This window comes from Dermacentor albipictus, chromosome 1 (assembly GCF_038994185.2).
Source record: "Dermacentor albipictus isolate Rhodes 1998 colony chromosome 1, USDA_Dalb.pri_finalv2, whole genome shotgun sequence".
NCBI classification, from domain to species: Eukaryota; Metazoa; Arthropoda; class Arachnida; order Ixodida; family Ixodidae; genus Dermacentor; species Dermacentor albipictus.
In genome coordinates, this window is record NC_091821.1 from 469135068 (window position 1) to 469162780 (window position 27713).

Below are 27713 nucleotides of genomic sequence, written 5' to 3' on the forward strand. Positions count from 1 at the left end.
TTGAAAAAACTGCTCCGCAGGACTCGAACGAACTTTTCCGCGGATTTCCTCCCGTAGCGTGTTAGCCGTCGTCTGCTACGGCAGGCCCACTGCCGGCGGCGCCACCGTCGAGGCCGCGCCGAGCGGAGGAGGAGAGAAGTGAATGGCGCTACTTTGGGAGATTGAGGGGCTTTATCAAACTCCAGCGCAAGACGCCCATAGCCGCCGGGACTTTTCCTAGCGGCGTGTCCCAGCGTGTCCAAAGAGCACAGGCTCAAGCCTGTGCTCTTGAAGCGACGTGCTACAGGCGCATCTCACTGTATTTTCCGCCCTTGGTGCGGGACCCCTTTGGTTCCCCGTCGCCCCGGGACAGCGCGTTTGTGCAGTGTCGGGTGCCGCCGGATACCATAAACGGTTTCCGCTAACTTAAGGCAATACTGTGTTCGTGCGTGCATCGCTCGGTAACCCCCTTTTGGCCTGAGCTCGCGCGCAGCGGCGCTACAGGCCACAAGGCGACTATTCTAGTGACGACTGACGCGGCCCTATGGCTCGCTAAGCTCGAACCCGCGGTCGTCGGTACTCCTGTAGACCTTTGGACGCCACAAGGTTCCGGCTGCCAGTCATCGGCACAACTTCTTTCTGCAATGTAGCGTGAAATTATGTTGGCAATTAAGCCAGTCATAAATATTGTTGGCGTGCAGTAAATTTTACTGCTACAAATCTTGATGATGATGATGATGATATATGGTGTTTTGTGGCGCAAGGGCCAGGCTTGGCCAAAGAGCGCCATGACAAGTGGTGATGTTGACGATGTATTGTGGAAGATGTGACTTGACTGTAAAGTGGCCTAAAATAGTCGCTGTAGAGTGCGTAAAATCTACTTGCTATAAAATTATGGCGATGACAGATGACGAATACTATGAACATTAAAATCCATCGTAAAAGAATGATGCAGAATAGAAAATATATGAGATGGTAAAAATGCCTGGAGCACTGTTGCCTCGCCAGAGCCCTTGAAACACAAGGGCCTAGAGGCACGTGCTACATGAAAGAACTATCACAGCGCCATCCTCTGAAAAGAGGAGACGCTACGAACATGTGCGGCTAACAACATGCAACACAACATCTTTCAAATAACTTATGACTGCGTTAGTGTCGAAGAGCGGTTCTGGGCCGAGTAACATTACAGGATGAAGGGGAATATGCAGCCGGTATGCTAACGGAAAATGTTTCTTTCTGTCAGATTCGGCTTTCCGACACTCCAGGAGGACGGTCAGCCTCTCTCCGCATCTCCCACAGGGTGGAGGCTCACTTCCGGTGAGTAGGAAATTATGGGTGCCAAACGTGCGTCCTATTCTGAGACGACAGAATAGGACATCTGTTCGGCGCGATTTTGTAGTAGACGGTCAAAATCCTAACTGTGGTTTTATCAGGTGGAGCTTATTATCCGTTTCCGCATCCCACATGTGTTGCCAGTGATCTCGCAGCCTCCTTCGCAAGAAAGGCCTCAGATCTGTGACAGGCACTGCAGCGGTAGGGTTAACAGCTTGCAATGTGATTGACGTGGCCATCTCGTCCGCCAGAACGTTACCTTCGATTCCCCTATGGCCAGGGACCCAGCATATTATGATATTCTGGTTAGATGAGTACGCATTGCACAAGACCGAATATAGTTCATTAAATACGGGATTTTTATGTTTGCTGGGTGACATTAAGGCCTTCACGACGCTGAGAGAGTCTGTATAGATCGCTGCTTTTGGAAGTTTCGATTTTCTGATGTGCTTTACAGCAGAGAGTTATGCGTAGGCCTCGGCCGTAAAGATACTTCTTTCCGAATGCAGTACATCGGATTCGGAAAACGATGGGCCGACGGCTGCATAGGATACCCCGGCATTTGACTTAGAAGCATCTGTGTAGAACTCTGTGCAGGAGTGCTTGTGCTGGAGCTCTAGGAAATGCATTCAGATTTCGGCCTCAGGAGCGTGCTTTGTAACTTTTTTAAAGGATATGTCACACTGTATCACCTGCCACTCCCAAGGAGGTAAGAGCTTGGTTAGGTGCAATAATCGATGCTCGAGGAGTGGGACATGCATTTCATCGCTAAGCTCCTTCACACACAGCGAGAAAGGCTGTCTTATGGAGGGACGATTGCTGAAAAGTGTAGCGCACGTCATATCGGTAACGTTATGAAAACATGGATGTTCGGGATTGGAGCGTATTTTAAGAAAATATGTAAAGCTGATGTATGATCTCTGTAGGTGGAGAGACCATTCATTTGATTCTACATATAGACTTTGTATGGGACTCGTTCTGAAAGCGCCAGTGGCCAGTCGGATTCCTAGATGGTGCACTGGGTCTAGCATCTTTAGTGCGCTCGGGGCGGCAGAGTGATAAATCACGGCACCATAGTCTAGTCGCGATCGAATGAGGCTTTTATATAGATTCATTAAACACTTCCTGTCACTACCCCACGTAGTCTGGGATAGAAGTTTCATTATGTTCATTGTTTTCAGACATTTTTCTCTAAGATGTTTAATGTGGGAGACGAAAGTGAGTCTGTAGTCAAGTATGATACCTAGGAATTTGTGCTCTTTGCTGATACGTATTCGTTGTCCACACAGTTCTAAGGAAGGATCCGGAACCAGGCCTCTCTTTCTTGTAAAAAGAACGCAAGAGCTTTTGTTAGGATTGATCTTAAATCCATTCTTGTCTGCCCACAATGAGACTTTGTTCAGGCCATGCTGTACCTGTCTCTCGCAGACTGCGAGGTTACAAGATTTGAAAGCTATTTGAATGTAGTCCACGTAGACAGAGTAAAAGATGGCGGGTGGTAATGAAGCACGAAGCGTGTTCATCTTCACGATAAAGAGCGTGCAGCTGAGCACGCCTCCTTGGGGTACGCCCGTTTTTTGCGTATAAGGGCGTGAGAGTGCATTGCCGACTTTTACCCGGAAGGTACGATTTGACAGATAGCTTTCTATTATATTATGCATATTACCGTGGATGCCCATTTCTGACAAGTCTCTTAAGATTCCATAACGCCACGTCGTATCGTACGCCTTCTCCATATCGTGGAATATGGATAAGAAGAATTGTTTGTGTACAAATGCGTCCCGGATATTTGCTTCTACACGTACAAGGTGGTCAGTTGTGGAGCGTCCTTCTCGGAAGCCGCACTGATAAGGATCAAGCATTTTGCTCTGTTCAAGGAAAAAGATGAGTCGCCGATTTATCATTTTTTCGAACACCTTACAAATGCAACTTTTGAGGGCTATCGGGCGGTAACTCGCCACTGAGGAAGGGTCTTTTCCTTGTTTCAAAACAGGGACCACAATGGCTTCCTTCCACGCAATTGGAAGGTACCCTGCATCCCAGATGGTGTTGAAAAGTGTGAGTAGTGTGACTTGCGCATCATTGTGTAAATTGTTGAGCATTTCATACATGATTCTATCAGATCCTGGTGCGGAGCTCTTGCATGCGCTCAAGGCAGCTCTCAATTCGGCAATACTAAAAGGACGGTTGTAAGGCTGATTTTCTCGATCTTTTGTTGTTAATGGCTTACGTTCTTCTGTTTGTTTGTATTTGAGAAAGGATTGTGTATAATTTGTTCCACTTGACACGCTCTCAAAATATTCCCCAAGTGAGTCTGCCTGGTCTTGCAATGTATCGCCCTGTGTGTTTATCAGGGGGAGTGAATGTGTTTCCCGCCCTCTAATCCTATTAACTCTGTTCCAGGCTTTGGCCTCATCCCTAAACGAGTTAATACGCGATAAAAACTTGTGCCAGGTTTTGCTCTTTCTGAAGCGTTCGAGTGAGCCTCGCCGCTCCTTCGGCGCTTGGTGCGCCTTGAGGGTAGGTGTAGTGTCCATTGCCTCGTGTGAGGCGCCGGACACATGCTCTTGCGAGCGAGAAGTAACTAGAGAGGGTCCCGCCTTGGAGGGCAAGACCCCTGCGCCCACCAGCCCGGAGGTCGATGGGGCTCCCTGAGGGATTTGGCTGCGCCGGCTGTTGCCAGCGCAGGAAGGGGCCGGGGTGGCCGGGGCAGCCTCGGCTGCGCTAATCTTCGGGGTCGATGATCCCTCATTCAGGGTTTACGGAGCAGCGCTAGCTGCAACCGCCGCGGGGGCAGATGGCGTAGCTGCCGACTTACTGCCTGTGGGTCGGACAGCCGCCGGAGGCTGTTGTGACGCTGCCCCCTGACGCGCCACTTCGGCAAACTTTTCTTTGGCAAGTATGCTACCCGCGTGCGTGCCTCTTCGAATGATATGTTTTCCTTTACTTTGATTGTGACTATGTCTTTCTCTTTTTTCCAGGACGGGCACGACCGCGAGTATGCGGCGTGCTCGCCTGCACAGTTTACACAATGGAGAGTTTTCACGCAAGCTTCAGAAGTATGTTCGTGTGCACTGCACTTCGCACAGGTTTGACGGCCTCGGCAGGTCTGCGAACTGTGGCCGAAGCGTTGGCATTTGAAACATCTAAGCGGATTTGGCACATATGGCCTAACACGGAGCTTGATGTACCCGGCCTCTACAGACTCGGGGAGAATACTTGAGCCGAAAGTCAATATAAGGTGTTTGGTCTTGATTTCTTTGCTGTCACGCCTGATCTTAATTCTTTTAACATTGATAACGTTCTGGTCACTGAAGCCCTCCAAGAGTTCATCCTCAGTGAGCTCCAGCAAGTCATCGTCCGAGACAACACCGCGGCTTGTGTTCATGGTACGGTGCGGGGTTACTGTTACTTGGGTCTCCCCAAATGACACAAGTTTCGGCAGCTTCTCATACTGCTTCTGATTTTGGAGCTCCAAAAGGAGATCGCCACTTGACATTCTCGACAGCTTATATCCTGCACCGAAAACTTCGGTCAAAGACTTGGAAACAAGGAACGTCGAAATGGATCGCACTAGTTTGTCTGGCTTTTCTGAGTGAATCACGTGGAATCGAGGAAAGTTGTGGACTTGTCGTCCGAAAAATTGAATGAGGTCTTCGGTGCGCCCTCGTTTCTGAGGGCGATCAGGAAGTTTGGGGAAAGAGGTTTCCATGAAAATGTATAAAAATTCGGCAAAAGTGCCGACCGCCCACCACGGAGCCCAACGAGGGGACGAGGCAGAGCTTGCATGCAAATCTGCACGACGCCAGCCGTAGGCCGCCACTATAACGAAATATGGTGTACACAAGATTGGATAGCCACACAGGGTTAACCCTTGCCGCCAAGAAGAAGGAAGTAAATAGAAGAGAGAAGAAGACAGGAAAGATGTAAAGTGAGAGATAAAATGGCTGTGGCTTAGGTAAGGTTAAGCCCAGGATGCGAAGCATACTAGCCTTTATTTTAGTTGTTGAACCACTGTTTAGCCTGGTGAACTGCTGTTGCTTGGCTATATTTGGTTCGGCTAGACGAAGAAACAACTCATGCATTACTTCTTCGCCTTCAAGAGTGGAACGCGACAGCGTTCCCGTCGACCCGCCAAGGGGTGTAAGACAATGGGCTACAGGGCAGCGACTACGCGCCCCGCATTGGACGCGGTGAGCGTCGAGCAAAGCAGCGTTCGGCGCGGCAACGAAATGTGCGCCTGAGCAAGAGACGCACGCCTTAGAAACAGCGCGTTTCTAAGGCAACACCGCATTCACTAGAGGCGCTTTTGTACCGCTTTGAAGCGTTGTACTCGTGGCTCAGTGGTAGCGTCTCCGTCCCACACTCCGGAGACCCTGGTTCGATTCCCACCCAGCCCGTCTTGCAAGAGTTGAGCCAAAGCCACTTCTCCTCTGTCGTGACGTCACGGTGTCACGTGATTTCATGGTCACCGCCGCGCCTGAGGAGCTGGGTTGAGCCCTCGTAATATGCTTCGCATAAAAGACGAAGGTTTGAGAAGAGAGAGACAGGAAAAGGCGACTACCGATTTCCCCCGGGTGGGTCAGTCCGGGGGAGCCGTCTACGTGATGCAGAGGCCAAAGAGGCGTGTTGCCTCCGCCGGGGGGCCTAAAGGTCCGAGCACCCGGCATTGGCTCAACCCCCACGATCCCCCTTTCCCCCGACACGGCTAAGCCGCGCACAGCTACACGCGGGAGGGTCCAACCCTCGTGTGCTCGGGTCCGTGGTGTCGCAACACACCAAACGCCTGCTTGCGCAGACGCCCCTGCGGGGTGCTACAAATCTTCAGATACACTTTGCTGAGAGGGAAACTGCGATAAAATGTAGAATAACAATCAGTAGATAGACATTGAACCGATTTTAATGCAATTTGTGCCATTTGAGCGACACAGTTAAATTCTAGTGACTGTTGGAAGCGGAATTTCGTTTTAGGGCCTGAAGTTGTAAAAACAATTTAAAAAAAATCAAAAGGTCAAAATACAGAAGCACGAAGTTTGCAAATTAATAGCTCTGCATCAGGAATACATATCGCGGTTCTGTAAACGGCATCTATTAGATCGTTCAAAGCGCGCAAATTCGATATGTGAATCGTGAACTTTTTACGTAGTGTACAATGGTTCTGCAAAAGCTGTACTTCCATATGACCAACATTTTTTTAGATTCATGTGTAATTTATTTTTTTTTGTGCGCTTTAAACGTACCATTATATACATTTCAGATAATTTTGATATCGTTTTTCATTTCAGAGTTACAGTTGGAAACTTGATAGTTTCGTTTGCACAAAATTCGCGATTTCTGGCAATGCTTAATAAAAAATTGACGACCGAAATATTAAACTCGGAACGAACAATCACTACATGTTACGTTTTTTCTTCTAAATGCAACAAACGTCGTCAAATTTCGTGCAGTAGTAAGCTAGAAAAGCGAATGATCATTTTACATGTATTTAGATAGGACAACGCTTGGCGCGTTTTCTGAACGCCCGACGCTCTCCAGCTACTGTCAAGTCGTTCATCATCGACGTGCAACGCCTGCAACAGCATTGCGGCGCCTGCTGCGTCGCGCCAAGACGTACCAGCGTCCTTGCACACTACAATATTACTCGAAGTCGTTTGGCGGTCGCGCGGGCGCAAGCGCTAACCAAACGAGAGAGAGAGAGAGAGAATAAACATTTATTTCGTAAAGCGAGTGGAAAATTTCCTCGGTGAGTGGGGCCCTCAGTCCAGGGCTCCATTGCTATGCGCGACTTCGCGAGCCCGCTGGATTGTGCTGGCTTGTGCTGAGCAGCGCAGACTCCCAAGAGGAAAGGGTAGGGTTGGGTATAGGCAAATCCACCTAGAAAAAAATGTAAGGCCTCCGCATCACCTCCTCTCCCCTGTCAATACGTCACTAGAGTCGGATGGTAGTGGTGGATGGGGGAGCGCTGCGTTTCTAGAACGCGGCGCGCGTTCTGAAAACAAATTTTCTCCGTTGCTGCAACGCTAGAGTGGCAACGCGTGGAGCATTTGCTTGGTGGCTTTGGTGGGGCATGCTGCACCGTAAACGCGATTGCTTTTCTTCGATTGTGCGTGGTTCGTCGTACACGGAAGCGCAACGATGCCTGGCTGTTGCGCACCAAACTGCAAGTCCAATTATGACGGAGGACAAAGTGTCCGAGTGCACAAGTTCCCATCTGACCGAGCCACTCGGGAAGCATGGACGAGAGCACTTCCTCGGAAGGACTTCTCGCCAACGAAGTACACAGTGGTAAGTATTTCTTCTCTCTATTGTTATTCTGGGTTTCCAGACGAATATGTTTCGTCAGCATAGTGCGCAATGCATTCGTGCACCCATGCACAATACATGGGTCTCTGCACATGTCGACGCGCTTGTAAATTCAACATTTTCGTCGAGCTTCATACCTGTAACGGCTTGTTTTTTTTATTTGTTTCAGCTCTGTGAAAAGCATTTCTTGCCATCGGATTACTTGAAGACGACATCGTACACGGACGTCAAGACAGGAAACGTGGTCGCAGTTGCCATGAAAAACATCCGTCTGAAGAAAACTGCAGTTCCGTGCTTGTTTCCCAATTGCCCTGCCTATTTTTCGCGTCCGCAAGTGTGCGTTCGAGAAGCGCCGGCTGCCAAAAGAGCGCGCTTAGAAGCCACATATTTGCAAAAAGCAATAATGCTTTCTCAGCAAACCCAAGCAGAAGAGGATGCCAAAAATGTTGTTGGTAGCTTTGCGGACTTGCTGAAGGCCCTGCCAAGCTTTCAGAGTTCGGACTTCTGGACAGTTCTGAACAAGGGCTCCAATGTTTTCTTTTTGGACTTGTCACTTCAATCTGCTCCTGCAGTCCGTACATCGGTGATCATGTCCGCAGACCTGCGTGTCGAAGTATTTTTTGGTGAAACGGGTGTGAGGAAGTGTGGTGATGTGGTTAGGTCCTGAAAAGCTGTGCGACTTGACAGATTTGAAAAGTGTGATCAACACATGACCGAACAGACACGTAAGGATATCAGCACTGAGCGTTCTGAAAAGGCCCGTCATATACTGACATTGGAAGTAAGTGGAAAACATTTCGCATGCGAGTTGCAAGAATGGCATTTGGAAGTGCTCAAATTCTTGAAGAGTCAAGTTGATCTTGTTTTCAATAATTCTGGCCGATATCCCCCCCCCCCCGATTTATTGATTTTGCTAGCCTCTTGTTCACAATTTGATCTTATGCATATAGATTCCTGAGAAGCTCGATGAAGCTGAACATGCCGCATCCTGATACGGTCAGAAGACTGTTTTCATCGTACGATGTACGCCCTGAAACGGAGCAGCAAGAATGTAGATTTCTTTCCTATGCAAATCGTATTGTAAGCACATATAAACAGGATGAAAATACTGTAACATTAATGATTGATGAGATTCAGGTTCGATCATTTTTTGATTGCAAGGCTGGCTTTGTTACTGGTGCTGCGGTAAATTCATCGACTGCAGCAAGAACTGCCCACGTATTTATGATACAGAGCCTGCTTTCTTCTAACAAGGATGTTGTACACATTCTTCCTGTGGCACAAATCGATGCTCAGGCGCTGCACGACTTCCTTCGGAAGATTGTTCTTGATCTAGAGGCATCTGGTTTTAGAATAATCGCAGCGATCTCGGACAATAACTCCATAAACAGAAAAGCCATGTCCTACTTCGCTAAGACGGCAAGTGTCAGCATTGTTTACCAGCATCCTGCTGACCCATCACGACCCCTGTTTTTCGTGGGGGACCCAGTTCAAATACTAAAGTGTATAAGAAAGTAACTGGCTGAATCAAAGAAACATTGGCAAATGCATGTACTTTCCTGAACCAAAGAGTGATGAGGCTGAACCAAAGATACAGCATCTTTCAAGGTACGAACCTGAAAAGCATGAGCTCTTGAAGCTAGCACCAACACTCACTTTGAAGGCACTGAACCCCTCGAACATAGATAGAAAGAAGAAGAAGCTCGAAGCGTGCAGACGTGCTTTGCATCGGCTCCGTGGTTTCAAATTTCCCAAGCGCCCAAAATCTCCTGGTACCACCGGTATCAGCGCAATATTTGCCAACATCAAGGGGATTCAACGCAGCCGAACTTCGGTGAGCCGCAGTTTTAAGACCAACGAGAGCCCTATTCGTTCGGCCACGCCGACGGTAGGGTTAGCCCTAACGCCGAACGCTGGCGCGCGGGAGCTCGGAGACCTGCAAGCAGCCACCGTGTCTACGGTGAGCTGTGGGGGCGATCCAGCCCGGAGCGCTACGATCGCGGGGAACCCAGGCACCATTGCCCACCAACCCACCGACACCGAAACCATGGAAGTTGTACCCGAGAGTCACCCGAGACCCCTGCCTGACGAGGCCTTGCCCGGGCCGTCTCCCGTCCTCTCGGAGCAGCTGCACAATCAAGAATCCCAGTGGCAAACGGTCGTTTCCCTTCATCGGAAACGCCGCCTGCAAAAACAACAATCCACTGGTGAGCAAGATCCAGTCGGGCAAACCCCGCCATCGAAAACCACACCGTTAGGGCTAGCTCTAACCCAGGCGCCAGCCGCCGCCGCGAAAGCCACGTCGCAAGCTACCTGCGAAGAGCGCGGAGCCGGAACACCTATTTCTGAAGACGCGGCTGCAAGGAGCAGGCCTCGCCGACGCGCGCCTCCACTCCCGCGCACTGACATGAAAGTCATTATCCGACCGACCCCGGGCCTCATCGTTCGAAAACTACAGACCCACCAAGTGGCCAAGGCGATCGTCCAAGCCACCGGAGGTGCGCCGACCTGCAAGGGGGACGACTTCATCGTCCGCCTGCGACACGGCTCGCACATCATCATCGTGAGCACACCTCACGAGGCCACGGCGGCCACCCTCATGCAAATTATAAGCCTCACCTTTCACGGACGATCACACCCTGTGAAGGTGTATCTTTCAACACCCGAGGGCCTGCTTACAGGTGTCGTACACGGCATCGACGCAGGCACCGGCGAAGAAGAGCTTATGGCGAATGTTCGGGTCCGCACACATGGAGTCCGCATCGTGCGGGCCCGTATGCTCGGAAAATCCCAGACAGCCCTACTCCACTTCGAGGGACCACAGGTGCCTAGATTTGTGTACTACTATGGAGGGGAGATGCCCTGCCGAGACTACCAGCCGACAAGGCAGTTCTGCTCCATCTGTAGAATCACCGGACACCGACCAGACGTCTGCCCCAACCCAACGGTTCGTGCGTGCAACGTTTGCAACTACATTAACCCAGACGCCGGACACACTTGTGTTCCGAAGTGCGCCCTGTGCGGAGGGGCCCATCTCACCGCCGCAACAGAGTGCAACAAGCTCAAACGCATTCCACCCAGATGGAAGCCTGCCTCCACCACCACACCCAAAACCCAACGACAGCCCCGCCCGGTCACTCACTCGACCAAGGCGGCTGACCTTCGCCCGCGATGGTTCAGCTCCGAGCGGGAAGGCTCCGACTTCGACTACTCGGAGTCTCCGAGCATCTACGGATCTCGGTCCGGTTCCAACCCGAGGTCCAGGTCCAGGTCCCGCTCCTGTTCTCGCCCACGGTCTCACTTTCGGTCGCCCAGACGGCGATCTCGGTCGACGCCCAAGCAAGGACAGCAGGCAGCACCAGCCATCGCGGTACTCAAAGACAAGGGGCCCCAGCAACACCACCGAAAGACCAAGGAAGCCTCAGTCAAGAGGAATACCAGTAAAGAACACGAGGTAAGCTGGGCGGCAGTAGCCTCCCCCTCGTATAAAAAACCACAGACGCCACCATCGGTGAAATTGGAACAGGAACTTGCCACCATGCGCGCACAGATACAGACACTCACACAAGAAAACAGACAACTCAAACAACAAGTGACACAGCTCACACAAATACCATAAGAGGCGGCTCCACACAAGGACATCATTGACCTCCAAACCCATGTCGATGCCATCCGCACCCAGATGCAAGCCTTTATGGACGCTACACGCGCCCAGTTGGAACAAATAACACAGACTGCAATACAACGGACAGATGCAGCAATAAAACATATGGAAGCCACTGTAGACAGCAAGCTTAAGAGCCAGCTTCACTCCGTAAAACTACGAAAGACACTACGACAGAACCTTTACAAGGTCACACCTGTAGCAGCACCAAACCAAATCGTAACATCACCGACCACAACGTCCAACAATGCCTAGACCATACAGGCAAGTCAAAGAAAACTTAGAAATTTGGCAATGGAACTGCCGTGGGTACCGCAGGAAGAAAGGGCTGCTGGCACAATTGATCGCTCATTCCTCAAAACCACCAGGGGTCATAGCCCTACAAGAGCCCGGTACCCGACCAACACTACATGGCTACGAAGAATATCACACAAGTCAAGACGACAAGTGGAAGGTAGCCACACTAGTAGACAGAAACATCACAACCATACAACACAAACCCATAGACGACGTGGACGTACTACATGTACTTCTCGAAATAATATACAAAGGCAACCAGAAACAGAGCGCCTTCGTTCTCAACATTTATTGCCCCCCTTGCCAAAGGGGCGCAAACATGGGAAAACTCTTTGGGGACACCCTCCGCCTCGCTAAAGACAGTCCCCTGGTAATCCTGGGCGACTTCAACGCTCAGAACACCCTGTGGGGGTACCAGAGGCAGGATTGGAAGGGTCTCCAGCTACAAACACTAATTGAACAGTGTCACCTTACACTCATCACAGACCCGAACATACCGACGAGGGAAGGGAACAGCGTAACACGCGACACCACTCCCGACGTCGCCTTCATCACTCAAACCACTCGAGCCGAATGGCTCAACACACTCGAAAACCTAGGCAGCGATCATTTCATATTAAACATAACACTACAGACTGGACGCCTACGCAGGCAGATCGGCACAGCTAAACTCACTGACTGGCGAAAAATCAGGGAAGCCCAAGAACAGGACGCCGACACAATCACGAATCTGGAAGATTGGTGCGACAACCTCCGTCGACATAAACAACGCCACACAAAGGAAATCGCCAGAACGGAAGAGACCCCAGAGGTGGATCCCCACTTACTACACCTGTGGGATGCGAAACGGGGCCTTACCCGCCGCTGGAAAAAACAGAAACATAACAGGAAATTGAAGACGCGCATAGCACAAATAACAGCGGAAGCAGAGGAATATGCCATGCAACTCGCTTCCGCGAACTGGTATAGATTCTGTGACTCCTTCGGTGGCACGCTGGACATGGCGAAGACGTGGCACATCCTCAAAGCAATCCTGGACCCCACCAAAACCAAAGGAGAAGGACACAGGGCTCTGGAACGGTCACTACACACCTACCCAGGCAGCCAACAAGACCTCATCGATGCCATCAAGACCAAGTGCTATGGAGATCCCACTCCCACACAACCATGTAGAACACCCTACACAGGACAACCCAACCCGCTAATGGACGAACCTATCACCGAAAATGAAATGAGAGCGGTTATCGCAGCCACCACCCGTAACACAGCGGCGGGTACGGACCAGATCACAAATTCGATGATCAGAAACCTGAGCGACAAGTCTATCTCCGCGCTCACAGCCTATCTCAACAAACACTGGGAACAAGGTACGGTACCAGCGATGTGGAAACACGCACGAATAATTATGATCCCCAAACCGGGCAAGAAATTGGCAATTGAAAACCTCAGACCCATATCGCTCACCTCCTGCCTCGGCAAGGTGTACGAAAAAATTATAAACACGAGACTACAGAGACACTTGGAAGATAACAAACACCTGCCGGACACCATGTTCGGTTTCCGCGCAGGCCTGTCCACACAAGATGTGCTACTCCAAATCAAGGAAGAAGTCCTCAGCAACGTTTCCCGCTGCGGCGAACACGTCCTCCTAGCAATCGACATCAAAGGGGCTTTCGACAACGTCAGCCACCAAGGAATCCTAGAAGGGCTGGCCAACACCAACTGCGGCGTGCGAACGTACAAGTATGTTCAGAGCTTCCTGAGCCACCGCACGGCGGAGCTGAAGATGGGAGAGATCCAGACCCCAGTGTACCACCCTCCCAACAAGGGAACACCACAAGGTGCTGTCATCTCTCCCACGCTGTTCAACGTCGCCATGAGAGGCCTCGCAAGCAAACTGCAGGACGTAGCGGGTCTGCGGCACGCAATCTACGCAGACGATATAACACTCTGGACCACAACAGGGTCCCTCGCTGAAAAAGAAGAACGCCTGCGAACTGCAGCAAATCTAATCCAAGAATACGTCAGCCAGCGGGGACTACAATGCTCGCCCGAAAAATCTGAGCTCCTACGAGTCTGGCGAGGCCGGGGTAACCACGCAGTCCCCACAGACCCAACAAGAAGACTCGAGGTACGCCTAAACGGGGGCCTCATACCAGAGAAGCCATTGCTGAGGGTGCTGGGCATGTTGCAGTCCAACCAGCGCGCTACACACACCCTTACACTCCTCAAAACCAGTGTAAAGGCGATATCACGCATGATCTGCCGCGTAACATCCAAGAACAGAGGAATGAAGGAAAGGGACACCCTCCGACTGGTCAGTAGTCTGGTGGTGAGCAGAATGACATACAGCCTGCCTTACTACCACCTCACACAGTCCGAGACGAAGCAGGCCGACACACTTTTGAGGATGGCATTCAAGACCGCTCTCCGCCTGCCGATGAGTACATCGACTGAAAAATTATTGGCGCTAGGGTTGCACAACACCCTCAGCGAACTGACAGAAGCCCATTACGTCTCGCAACAACAGAGACTAGCGCGGACTCACACGGGCCGGCAGGTCCTACAAACCTTGGGGTTCCCAGCAATAACAACACGAACCCAAGAAACCTGCTTAATACCTCGTCACGTCCAGGACAGGTTTCACGTTGCCCCGATACCACGCAACATGGACCCTAACCTACACTCCGGCAGGAGGAGAGCAAGGGCCCAGTACATGGAGAAAGCGTTCAGGTTCAATACCACGGCCCGTTTTACGGACGCCCCCATGTATGGGACGAACAACAAGGGCGCAGTGGCAGCGGCATGCGACCACCGAGGCAACGTTACCTCCGCTGCATCGACCCGCCCCTGCACGATCACGGAAGCCGAAGAGATGGCCATCGCGTTAGCCATCCGCGAGGGCCTACGCCCAAACCAACCACTGACGATCCTTACGGATTCCCAGCAGGCCTGCCGCAACTTCCTACAGGGAAGAATTGGAAGACCTGCAGCACAAATCCTAGCACGAATACTTAAGGAGGACCCTGAGGACTTCACCACCCAAACCATCATCTGGATACCGGGCCACACTGGCATCACGGGCAACCTGCAGGCCGACAGAGCAGCTCGAGGATTCGTACATAACCGAGCACCCATCACGCCGGCTGCAGAAGACCCGGACCCTGTCGACCTCGAGTATTCAGCCATCGTTAACTACCACAGAGGGCGTCGCTTGCGATATCCACCACCCCATCGAAATCTAAAGACAGAAGATGCCGCTGCCTGGCGTAGGCTCCAGACAGGCACTTACACGAACCTACACATATTACATCGGATACACCCCACAGCCTACACAGACGAATGCCCATGGTGTGGGGCCACGCCAACCCTATACCACATTACGTGGGAGTGCACACTACAAAACATAGAACACCTAGACACGAACACCACGAGGGAGCAATGGGAGGCACTGCTGTCCAGCTCGGCCCTCGACGACCAGCTCAAGCTGATAAAGAGAGCGGAGAAGATGGCAAGAGCCAGCGGAGCCCTGGACTAAGGGCCCCGACCTATAGCGGTTTTCTGATTATTCTTTTTATAAAGTTTATCTATCTATCTATCTCGAACATAGAATTGCATGACGTTAAACTGGCCTTGAATTTTTAACTCACCTACTGTTGGTGCTCTCAGTGTTGCAATGTTCCAGCATGCAAAGGAAACATCTCAATATGTCGACACCATTTTGACTTAGTGGAACATTGTTAACGTCAAGACGCCAAGAAAAGGACAGTGGTTGCGAGATCAGTTGCAATGTCCAATAGTTTGATCGTCATATCCTCAACTATATTTCTTAGAGAGAATAGCTCAATGGCTTGAGCACTGGGGAAGTCTCAAACATGACAATGGCCGCTTGACACATGAAACGCACATAGCTTTCAGCCACGCTACCCACGCCTTGCACGAACTTGCGATATACTGTCTCAAACAGCTTCATTTCGAGTATGCTCTTTTGGGCAAATTTCAAACTGATAGCTTAGAGGATCGCTTTGGAAAGTATCGGTAATTGTCTGGTGCCAATTACCACGTGTCTATAAGGCAGATATATGAATCTGAAAAGAAATTGCGTTTGCAGAAGGTTCTGGACCTGCCAGATTTGGACATTCTACTACCGCCGACCGCGAGCACATTGGAGACAAGTGTAAATTCAGGAAACGGCCAGTTTCACGTCACTGTGACTGACTCTGACATTGAGAAAAGAACGTCAAGGCTACCGGCAATAACATATGTTGCCGGCTATTGTGCCCATGCAGCTCTAAAAAAGTTGACATGCGCATCTTGCAGTGAAAGCCTTGTGATGCAAGACGTCGATCTAGATGACCCTGAGAATGCATTAATCACGAAGATGACAAGGGATGGCCTGAAGTTTCTACGAGAAGTTGCAGTTAATGCTGTACTCTTTACTGAAATGATATTGGTCAAGCTCAGGACACCAGAATATGCCGTACGATTTTTTAGCCTTCCTAGGCAGAAAGATACTCTTGTCGGCCTTGTGTTCGCTACCTTCAGGACTTTGAGGATGTGGATGTGTGTGGTTTCGGTCATCCTGCACAGGAGGTAATGGAACATGTTGTAAGTGCCGCAGCGAATACACTGCTGAACAACTTATGCCACAAAGAAAACGACAAATTACGCAACGCCCAGAACGACCGAAAATTGCAGACCTTGAAGGCCTGAGATGTTTCTCATTATTTATTTTTTTATTCATGAAGCTCTGTTTTGTTGAGCATCTACGTATGGTTATGTTGACAGAAACCTTGTAAAAAGAAACCTGTGGCGTAGCTAAGACTCATTTGCCTACATTATCAAAATTGAAACCCTATATTTTGGCCATTTCAAATGTTAGCGTTTGAGTGTATTGTGCTACCTGTTTATGATTCGAACTCCCCATGCTGCCGCAATCCATTAATTGTATGTTTTCCTTCAGGACTGAGAGTAGGCCTCTCGTTTTTTACTTACTTTTCACCATTATCTCAGCATTTTATGAAGACCAATAAGGCCTGCAAACAAGGCGGGTGGAAATAAAATAACCACAAGAAATGGTACAACAAAGACGGAAGCTTTTTCGATTTGAGAATTAGTTGTGCGTGACCCTATAATGACAAAATTTTCACAATAACATTAACCTCGATATTCGAATGTCTAGCGAGGACTGTTTTACGCAATGCAAGAGTGAGAATGATAATTGTATATGGAAGATTTAAAATGTTTATTTCTGAATGCAGTTCTTATAAGTTGTGAATAAAGTATATTCTGTGTCTTCAATATGCAGTTTTCCTCTTTCTTTCGTTCCGTCTAAAGTTGAGTGACTAAGCAGCATGCAGTTTGCTTGTCTTAGTCCCGACCGAACATCACAAGCACAATAAGGCAGGTCGTGTTGCGATACATGCAAAAAACAAAAATGCTGCCAATCAAGTAATCTAAGGAAGGTGTGAAAGAATGCTGCTTTCTATGGTGGTGTTGACTGCGGTGAACCAGCGGCTCCCCCTTATTTTTTGCGTCAGCTATACGTGTCTTGCTTTGGAAACGAAGCATCTGAATTTATAGGTTGGATGGATGTGTGTTGTTTAGTGGCGCAAGGGCCAGGTATGGCCAAAGAGCGCCATGAATGATAATGTGTTAAGCGCTGATTTGTGAGTAGCGATGGTGGGATGTAACATGGCTGTAAAGTGGCCTAAAATCAATCAGTGTCATAGAAACGTAAAATAGTATATAGCATAAAATTATGACAGTGATACATGTAGTGGTCTGTGGATATAGTACGCGTGATAAGTGATCATGGAGCTAAAATGCGAGAATATGTAAATAGCATTAATGCCTCCAGGGGGCCTTTGAGCCCAAAGGCTGAGAGGCAGGTGCTTTCTTTTATTGCACCTACCGCAGCAGAAACCTCTGTTAGAGGCTGTGCTACGGATTTCCTGGGGCTATAATATGAAAACTATATCTTTTAACAATCTAAACAGGCATTCATGCTTGAAGAAAGGTTCTATACCTATAATCATTTGAGGATGGAGTGGAATTAGCTGCCGATGTGGTAATGGAAAATGCTTTTTCCTATTAGCGTCTAATTGAGTGCATTGCAGCAGGATGTGAAGCACGGTAAGTGGCTCACCACATTTATCACACATGGGCGGATCGCCACCGGACAAGAGGTATACGTGTGTGCTGTATGTGTGTCCTATCCTGAGTCTGCAAAGTGTTACTTCTGTGTGGCGGTTCTTTGATACCGGCGGCCAGGTGCCAAGATAAGGCTTGATAACATGTAATTTATTTGCTGTTTCTTTATCCCACAAGCGCTGCCAGAAATCTCTTAGGTTTTTTCTTATTGCGGGCTTGAGGTCCATTACAGGGATAGTCATGGAAGTGTCTGCAGCGTTCGCGTTCACTGATGTGGCTAGCTGGTCCGCTAACACGTTTCCCTTTATCTCTCGGTGCCCCGGCACCCAGCATAGGACGATATGCTGCTTAGACGCATAGGTTTTTAGCAATGCTGAGTAAAGAGAAATAATTACAGGGTTTTTATATTTCTTGACAGTTTTCAAAGCATTTACGACGCTCAAGGAGTCTGTGTATATAACTGCCTTTGGGATATTAAATTCTTTAATGTGTTTAACACCGGCCAATATCGCGTAGGCCTCTGCTGTGAAAATACTTGTGTTAGGGTGCAGAACACGAGCATCCGAAAAGGATGGACCGACCGCTGCGTAAGATACGCCAGCATTACACTTCGATGCGTCTGTAAAGAATTCAGGAGAGGAGTACTTGTGCTGTAACTCGAGGAAGTACATTCGTATATGCGCGACAGGCGCGTGCTTTGTAACAGTTACGAAATATATATCACAGTCTATTGGTTGCCACTGCCACGGCGGGGGCCGTATAGCAGGGGACATAAGGTGGTATTCAAGCAGTGGAACCCTTGTTTATTCAGCCATGTCTCTGACACGCAGTGAGAAAGGCTTTGCCACTGTGGGCCGGTTGCGAAAAAGTTGACAACTGGACAAATCGTTTATGGTGGAGAACGCGGGCTGCTCACTGTTTGCGTTCACTCTCAGAAAATACATGAAAGAGGAGTATGTTCTCTGCAGATTAAGTGACCACTCATCCGATTCAACGTAACTGCTTTCCACTGGGCTTGTTCTAAAGGCGCCTGTGGACAAGCGAATGCCTAAGTGGTGGACAGGGTCTAGCATCTTCAGAGCAGTTGGAGTAGCCGACTGGTAAACTATGGTTCCATAGTCTAGTCGTGTGCGTATGAGGCTTTTATACAACAAGTTCATGAGACATTTTCTATCACTGCCCCAGGTTGTGCGTGAGAGCACCTTTAAGATATTCATTGTTTTCATGCACTTGTCTTTAAGATATTTTATGTGCTGTACAAAGGTTAGCTTCGCGTCTAAAATTATGCCTAAGAATTTATGTTCCCTGTTTACGGGCAGACGCTCACCATGCAACACAATTTCAGGATCAGGGTGCAGGCCTCTTTTTCTGGAGAAAATGACACAGGTGCTTTTCTGTGGGTTCAGTCTGAACCCGTTCTCATCAGCCCCTTTGGAGACCCTGTTAAGACCAAGCTTGACCTGTCGCTCACAGATTGCAAGAGAACTTGACTGAAATCCTATCTGCACGTCGTCAACATACGTTGAATAGAAGATGTTATGTGGTATGTGTAGATGAAGAGAATTCATTTTTACTATAAAGAGTGTGCAGCTGAGCACCCCGCCCTGCGGCACTCCATTTTCCTGTACAAACTTTTGTGACAGAACACTGCCCACTCGAACACGGAATGTCCGATTCGACAGATAACTTTCTATAACATTGAACATATTTCCGTGTATACCTCACTGCGAGAGGTCTTTCAATATCTCAAACTGCCACGTTGTATTATAGGCTTTCTCCATATCTAAGAATACTGATAAGAAAAACTGCTTATGGACAAAAGCTTCACGGATACGTGCCTCGATACGTATGAGATGGTCAGTGGTGGATCGACCCTCCCGAAACCCGCACTGGTATGGGTCCAGCAATTTGTTTGATTCTAGGAAGTGTAGTAGGCGACAGTTAATCATTTTTTGGAATACTTTGCAGAGGCAACTTGTTAATGCTATAGGTCTATAACTTGATACAGAGGAAGGATCCTTTCCGTGCTTCAGTATTGGAAATATAATCGCCTCCTTCCAAGCAGAGGGGATCTCGCCGGAAGACCATATAACGTTGTAAAGGGAAAGGAGGGTTTTCTGTGTTTCGGATGGTAGTTGTTTTAACATCTCATATATTATGCGGTCTGAACCTGGGGCGGATTTATTACAGCAGTTCAGTGCTGCCTGCAGTTCTGCTATGCGGAATGGTTCATTGTACGGCGCACTTTTTGCACATTTCCTTTCTAACTTTTGGTTCTCTATTCGTGTTTTGTACTTTAGGAATGTTTCGGTGTAGTGTGAGGAGCTGGATATGTGTTCAAAGTGTGTGCCAAGAAAGTTGGCTTGATCTTCCAGGCTTTCTCCGTGACTATATACTAAAGGCAGGGAATACGTTTGTTGTCCATTAACTTTTTTCACTCTGTTCCATACTTTTGTCTCATCTGTGTACGAGCTGATGCTTGATATAAACTTCGCCCAACTCTCTCGTCTTGCTTGCCGGCGCGTTCTCCTTGCCTGGGATTTGACATGTTTAAAGTTTTCCAGGTTTTCAGCTGTAGGAGAGTCGCGAAATATCGCCCACGGTTTGTTCTGGTTCTTCCGTGCTTGCCTGCATGCATCGTTCCACCAGGGAACACGCCGCTTGGAACCCATGCCGCTCGTTTGTGTAATACATTTACAGGCGGCATCCAGTATAAAAGCTGTAAAATATGCAACAGCATCATCCATGGTTATACCAGACATCTCAGTCCACGTCATGTAAGTAAGAGTTCGGTACCGTTCCCAATCGGCTGAGTCAATCTTCCACCGAGGGACAAGCGGGGGAAGTTGATCTTGTTTCGGCGCAGTTGGGATTATTGGGAAGTGGTCACTCCCATACGGGTTGTTAAGCACATTCCATTTAAAATAGGGTAAAAGCGTCGGCGATAAAATGCTAAGTTCTATGGCAGAGTATGACTTGTTGGACAGGTTCAAATACGTGGCCTCCTTCGTGTTCAAGAGACATCTTGCAGAGGAAAAAAGCACCTATTCAATGACGCGACCTCGCGCATCACAGCATGAATCGCCCCACAAAGTACTGTGTGCATTAAAATCACCAAGAATAAAATAGGGGTCCGGGAGCTTATCTATTAATGACTCTAAGTCGCGTCTGTGAAGGTGATGATGTGGTGGTATATACAGAGAACAGATTGTAATGAGTTTATTTAAAGGTACGGCTCGAACGGCCACGGCCTCAAGGGCCGTTTGGAGCTTTAGATGCTGACACGCTACAATTTTGTCAGCAATAATAGATACACCGCCAGATGCTGCGACAGCATCCTCGCGGTCTTTGCGAAACGTAACGTGCTTTCGGAGAAAGTTTGTGTGTGTAGATTTTAAGTGTGTCTCCTGTAAACACAGCACTTTTCGATTGTGTTTATGGATGAGTTCTTGAACATCACCAAGATTCCTAAGTAGACCTCTGACGTTCCATTGAATGATTTGTGTATCCATATTTTAAATTAGATTGGTGCTGTGTTTACGAAAACGGAAGGGATGTCTCAGATTACAGAGCCCTTTCGAGGCCCTGTAACCGGGGTTTTGCTCTTTTTGAAGCGTTCGAGGGAACCTCGCCGCTCCTTAGGCGCCTGAAGCGCTTTGAGGATAGGTGTAGTGTCCATTGCCTCGTGTGAGGCGCCGGACACCTGCTCTTGCGAGCGAGAAGGTTCCCGAGAGGGTCCCGCCTTGGAGGGCAAGACCCCTGCGCCCACCAGCCCGGAGGTCGATGGGTCTCCCTGGGAGATTTGGCTGCGCCGGCCGTTGCCAGCGCTGGAAGGGACCTGGGAGGTTGAGGCAGCCTCGGCTGCGCCCACCTTTGGGGTCGACGGTCCCTTCTCCTCGGTTGACGGAGCAGCGCTAGCTGCAACCGCCGCGGGGGCAGATGGCGTAACTGCCGACTCACTGCTTGTGGGTCTGACAGCTCGGACAGGTCGGACAGAGCCCGTTGTGACGCTGCCCCCTGACGCGCCACATCGGCAGAGGTTTTCTTTGGCAGGTATGCTAGCCGCCTTCGTGCCTCTTTGAACGATACATTCTCTTTTACTTTCATAGTTACTATTTCTTTTTCCTTCTTCCAGGAGGGGCACAACCGCGAGTACGCGGCGTGATCCCCGTCGCAGTTTACACAGTGGAGAGAGTTATTACATGCTTTAGTGGCGTGTTCAAGGGCACTATATTTCGCACATCTTTGGCGGCCTCGGCAGCTCTGCGAGCTGTGGCGGAAACGCTGGCATTTGAAACATCTTAAGGGATTTGGCACGTACGGTCTTACACAAAGCTTGATGTACCCGGCCTCGATTGACTCGGGCAGGACACCTGAATTGAAGGTGAGTATTATGTGTTTGGTCGCAATTTCTTTACCGTCTCGCCTCATCTTGATTCTTTTGACGTTTATGACGTTTTTTTCACTGAAGCCTTCCAACAGTTCAGCCTCAGTGAGCTCTAGCAAATCATCGTCGGAGACAACGCCGCGGGAGGTATTCATCGTGCGGTGCGGGGTTACTACTACTTGGGTCTCCCCAAATGATACTAGCTGTGGCAGCTTCTCAAATTGCTTCTGGTCGCGGAGCTCCAAGAGGAGGTCACCGCTAGCCATCCTCGACACCTGATATCCCGGGCCAAAAACTTCGGTAAGAGACTTAGACACAAGGAACGGGGAGATTGTTCGTACTTGTTTAGCTGGTTTTTCTGCGTGGATGACATGAAAACGAGGAAAATTGTGGACTTGGCGTCCGAAAAACTGAAAGACCTCTTCGGTGCGCCCTCTTTTCTGAGGACGATCGGGGATTTTAGGAAAAGCGTTTTCCATAAGTACAGTTGGGTTTTCGGCCGCGATGCCGACCACCCACCATGGAGCCCAACAGGGGGCGTGACAGGAGCTCCTGCTATAGAAACCCTGCCAACGCCAGCCGTACATCGCTGCTATAACCAAATACAGCATAGCCAAGGCTGGCCAGCTACACAAGGTTAACGCTTGCCGCCGGGAAACTAGGAAGTGACGAGAAGTGATGAGAAGACAGGAAAGATGAAAAAGACGAGAGAGAAAGACGAAGATTGGAGAGGAGGACAGGAAAAGGCGACTGCCGATTTCCCCCGGGTGGGTCAGTCCGGGGGTGCCGTCTATGTGAAGCAGAGGCCAAAGGGGTGTGTTGCCTCCGCTGGGGGGCCTTAAAGGTCCAAACACCCAGCATCGGCTCAACCCCCAGGATCCCCTTTTCCCCAGGCACGGCTAAGCCACGCACGGCTACACGCGGGAGTGTCTAACCTTCGTGTGCTCGGGTACGTGGTGTCCCAACACACCAAACGCCTGCTTGCGCAGACGCCCCTGCAGGGTGAATTTATAGGTTGCTGTCACTTTAAGGACAGCACTAATGTTCTCATGGCATAGTATCCGCGACGCACAAAGAGGCACACTGCAAGCGCAACGAACCTAGGCGCGGAGACGCCGACGGCGTCGACTGTCCGGCCCATCCGACTAACGTGACGTCACACCGGCGTGCGGAGGCCTTACATTTTTTTCTAGGGGGCTTTGGTATAGGAGGAACACCTGAAGTGATACACCGTGGGTTTGGCCCCACACTGGGGACAATAGGAAGGGTACAGGGTGGGATGAAAGATATGTAGCATGTGGAGACAAGGAAATGAATTGGTCTGCAATTGCCGCCAGGCAGCGGCATCTGCTCTATTAAGCGAAGGATGAGGAGGGGGATAGTTAAGGCGACTTTGTCGGTAGTACTCGAGCGTCTCAGTGTCTCAGCGTCTCAGTAGGGGCTCTGGCGGTGCGTCGTCTGGGTTGGACAGCTCTTCCGATGGTGCCCGGCCAGTCAGATCTCGGGCTACCGCATTAACGAGTTCATTACCATGGAGAGAGGCGTGTCCAGGAGTCCAGACGATACGCACCTTGTGTAACGTGGGAGTGGGGACAGAGGAGAGAATTCGATATGTGTATGCAGTCACGAGTCCTTGCGCGAAGCCCGGCAGGCAGCCCGCGAGTCTGTCACTATGGTGATGGGGGTGTCTTGTGCGGAGAGCGTCGAGGCATGGACAATGGCCAGGGCTATTGCCCCTTCCTCTGCCGAGCAGTTGAGCGTTGTTAGGCACACACCCTAAGCGTGTCTGTATTGTCAGTTACCGCTAAACACATGGCTCGCCTCTCTGGGTAGCGGGCCGCGTCCGTGTACGAAACCGGTGTAATTGTGCTGCGGTCTCCAAAAATGCGTGCCAGGGCCTGAGTTAGGGCGCGTCTACGGCCGGCGTGTCGCTCGGGATGCATATTGCGGGGAATTGGAGCTACTTGTATGCTAGCGCGTAGTACAGGAGCGAGGCGATATTGTGGGACGTGTGTGAGTGTCTCAGGGACAGGGTAGCCAAGGCGAGAAAGTATAGCGCAGCCCTGACGGCTGCGTCTGAGACGTTGGAGCTGACCATTGCGATGAGCCTCCAAAAGCTCGCCTACGGTGTTGTGGATACCAAGCTGAAGAAGCCGTTTTGTGGAAGCATGTGGAGGCAGCCCAAGAGCCGCTTTCACTGCCTTCCGCAGAAGGGCGTCCATCTTCTGAGTTTGAGTGAGGGTGAGATTGTGATAGGGGAGGTGATATATGAGCCGGCTGAATATCAGAGCCTGTACTATGTGGAGGACGTCTTTCTCGCGAAGTCCTCTTCTACGATTAGTAATGCGGTTTACCATATGTGTGACTTGTGCTATCTGCTGACCCAAAATGTGCGTAGTGTGCGAGGCTTTGCCATCCGACTGAATGTGGAGGCCCAAGATGCGTAGTCTAGCTACTTGAGGGATGGGGCTGCCATGTAAGAACAGGGAGATATTAGGGGATTCGTCGGTCCTGCGGCGCCGCCTGTGCACGAGGAGCAATTCGGACTTTTCGGCTGCACAGGAAAGGCCTCCCGTGGCTGTATAGTTCTGCACGACACGTACAGCTTCCTGGAGAGCATCCTGGATGGCCCCGTCGGATCCCTGGGTTGCCCAGATCGTAACGTCGTCGGCATAGAGAACGTGCCGGATGGTGGGCATCTGGTCTAGTAAGGGGGGCAGCTTAGCCATAGCCAGCGCCAGTGTGGTGTCAGTGCAGCCACTGCCTTTGCGGAATGCGTAACAGCCTAGCAGTTTTTGAAACGATTTCTTACCTGGTGTTTGGCTGTTCTGCGCTTCGCTGACTGCGTCGCTATCCACGCCGTATTCCTGGGCTTCAACCATAGGACGGTTGCAGATGATACCACTCATTTCACTGTATCAGCGCCACTCTGACGGCGCCGCCCCACTCAGCTTCTGCAACTCTCTTTCCTGTAGTATACACAAAATAACAATATCTGAAGCACAGCTACTAAGCCGGCAACGTCGTCTGCGAGCTCAAAGAAGTGGGTATAGAAGAAATGACAGATACACTTTGTTGTACTTCCCATTGAAATTTTTCCAATGCATCCTAAGCTGTTGCCACGTCCAAGTGTAGGTGAGGCGGCGCATTTATCCATCCACGCGGACAAAATGAACATGGTTGCGTTGACACCAAGAGCCTGGCAGCACTCGTATTCTCATTTCACTAATGATTGCTAGATACGCTGGCGTTTCCTCCGCAGAAAAATACACTCGCGGCGAGCACATTGCGGCGGGATCCGGCGTCTCCATCGGGGCTGCCATTTTCTGACGGATATTCCTGTCCCGCAGCTCGGCGAGTGCAGCTGATCCGCCGAAAATTCCCTTCCCATAATTCCTAATGCGATGCAACCCCGTTTACATGCATTCCAAAAGTCCACTTACTCGTCTCAATCCACGCCTGCCTGGCGCATTAGCCCAGTTTACATGGATGCAATGCGCCAGTTGTCACATTCATGTAAACGCGCCTTATGCCTTCTGCATTCGAGACACTGAAGAGTATTTCCCAGTCCACATGTACAGGGAAGTTGCTTGCATATGTGAAGTTTGGGGCATTGTAATAAACGCATGGAGTTACCGGGTCATTTTCTCCCTCCATAGTGGTAAAAAGTATGGTCAAGTTTATGATATTTAAACATTTCATGAAATATCTTTAATACGCAATATGTTTTTACTACAAGCCATTCCTTTTGAGAGGTTCCATAATCACAAAATATTTCATATTTAAGTAGGTAGAATTATTAGCTTGGTTTCAGTGCTCATTTGAGGCAAAAGGTGAAGTTTACAAAGCCAACATGCAAATTTTTATTGTAAAAGGAGCACCTCAGGTGGCATGCTGTTTTTTTCTTGTGTCTGTGGACAGTGGATGGTGCAGGAAAAAAAATAAAAGCTGCGTGCACCGATCCTGCAAAAACAAAAAGAAGCGCCTGCTACTATCATATTTACATTACTAATACCTCTGAACCACTGTTGCTTTGCTCCTGCATGAAGTTATCTTAATCCACGTGCACATACATGCACACGTTACGACCAGGTGTGACAGCTCCAGAGTTAAAATTGGGAACTTTAACATTTCGGAATTTGAGCTGTGCTTTGGGCATATTGGCTGCTCCATGCTGCAAAAGAGTCCCGAATATTGGCGAAAAAAACATCTGCAATGCTGCAGTTAAAGCAGAGATGATAGCTTGGTTTGTCACTGGAGGCAGACACAGACTACCACAGCACCAGGACACATATCTTACTGTTTAGTACAGATCCAGTAACAGCATAATAAAAGATTTAATTCTTGTACAAATAGAATATGTACCGTTGCGCATTCTCGGACATTGTGGGCCAGAATCTGAAGCACTGCCACAGCCTGTATATCTGAAAAGAGGATGCCAATGCTTCATGAGGCCCTTCACATTGCTCAATTAAGCCCCTCACATGCTATGTCTGGTGTAATTGCCTTGAAAGTATGACAATATAACAGCAAACGACAAAACTTTTAAGTGTTGCTACAGGGAGAGCACAATTTAACACCTACCGTAAAACAGATTAAGTACACAAGTGGTGGAGAATCAAGAAATTCTTCAAGGCAGCAAGAAAAGTTGTAGTGAAGAGCCCATTGTGTGCTTAGTTCTGAACGCATATATTTATAGAATATGTAAGACCATGCATGCACACGTCACAATTTGATCTACTAAACATGTCAGTGAAAAATAAAATTATTCCTCCAATAGAAGAAAAGCCGTTATTTTAAGCTCATTTCTTTGAGAACGAGATGTCGTTCTGTAAGTATAGTTGTCTTATGAATTATTGGGCTTGTGTGGTTCAGGTATGTTTCTATCAATCTGCATAATACAGATTTAACCCTTCCCTATGTGCTAAAATAATGAAAAAGGCTAGCGTCTGCAATGTGTACTTAGCTTAGGAAATGATATAGTATTTCATTATTGTACATACGACGTGTTGGAAGTCTTCCTACGTCCATTTCGGAAGCTTCCTACAGCAAGTACAGTTCTTCCTCCCTGCATTTCACACGCTTTTTCATCGAAATGTCAAGTATTTTGTCTATCCTAGTAGACGCCCTCGGCCTTACTTCTTCCTTGACAAGTGTTTTAATGTCCTTGATAATCTGCAATGAATATCACATTATATTGACATATTCAGTTTACCTGTACCAATTAAGATGGACAACATTAAAGAGAAGCCAATTCATAGATTAGAGGACCTCCAACTGCAAGATATCTTATTACTGTGACTGGAAAAGACACAATAACAAGAGGTACCATAATGTTACAACTGTTACGTTTCGCCTACGACGCGCGGTATAGCCGGCGCGGATTCAACGGACGCCGGGGCTTCGTTCACAAAGCGGCGGATATTTTGGCCCGTTCGGAGCGGCCGCGACGCATCCCCGCCGAGCGCGTCCCAGCATGTTTCAGTGCCACGTGTCTTCGTGTGTGCGTGTGTGTGTGTGTGCCCACGCTTGTCAAAGCGCGGCAGCCGGGGAGAGGAGCTCCCCCAGTGTGAAGCGAGGAGGTCTGACCGGCGCCGG

General features: G+C 49.4%; 1 protein-coding gene across 20 annotated transcripts in view; it reads right to left on the minus strand.

Moving 5' to 3' along the window:
* LOC135896913 (uncharacterized) overlaps window positions 1-27713 on the minus strand; it is a 257402-nt gene that overhangs the window by 195983 nt on the left and 33706 nt on the right. For 12 of the 20 annotated variants that reach the window (XR_011511539.1, XR_011511538.1, XR_011511540.1 and 9 more), the window contains 2 exons: window positions 26481-26539; window positions 24928-25084 (listed from right to left, as the gene is read on the minus strand). The exons of 1 other annotated variant lie outside the window; for it this stretch is intronic. Coding sequence is in view for 14 of the 19 variants with exons in the window: in XM_070532463.1 (XP_070388564.1) it covers window positions 25026-25084; window positions 26481-26539 (118 nt within the window). In the remaining 5 variants the exon portion in view is untranslated. Of the gene's footprint in view, window positions 1-16114; window positions 16158-24927; window positions 25085-26480; window positions 26540-27713 lie in introns of all 20 variants that reach the window. 7 more of the 20 variants (XM_070532473.1, XM_070532472.1, XM_070532469.1 and 4 more) reach the window with 3 other exon arrangements.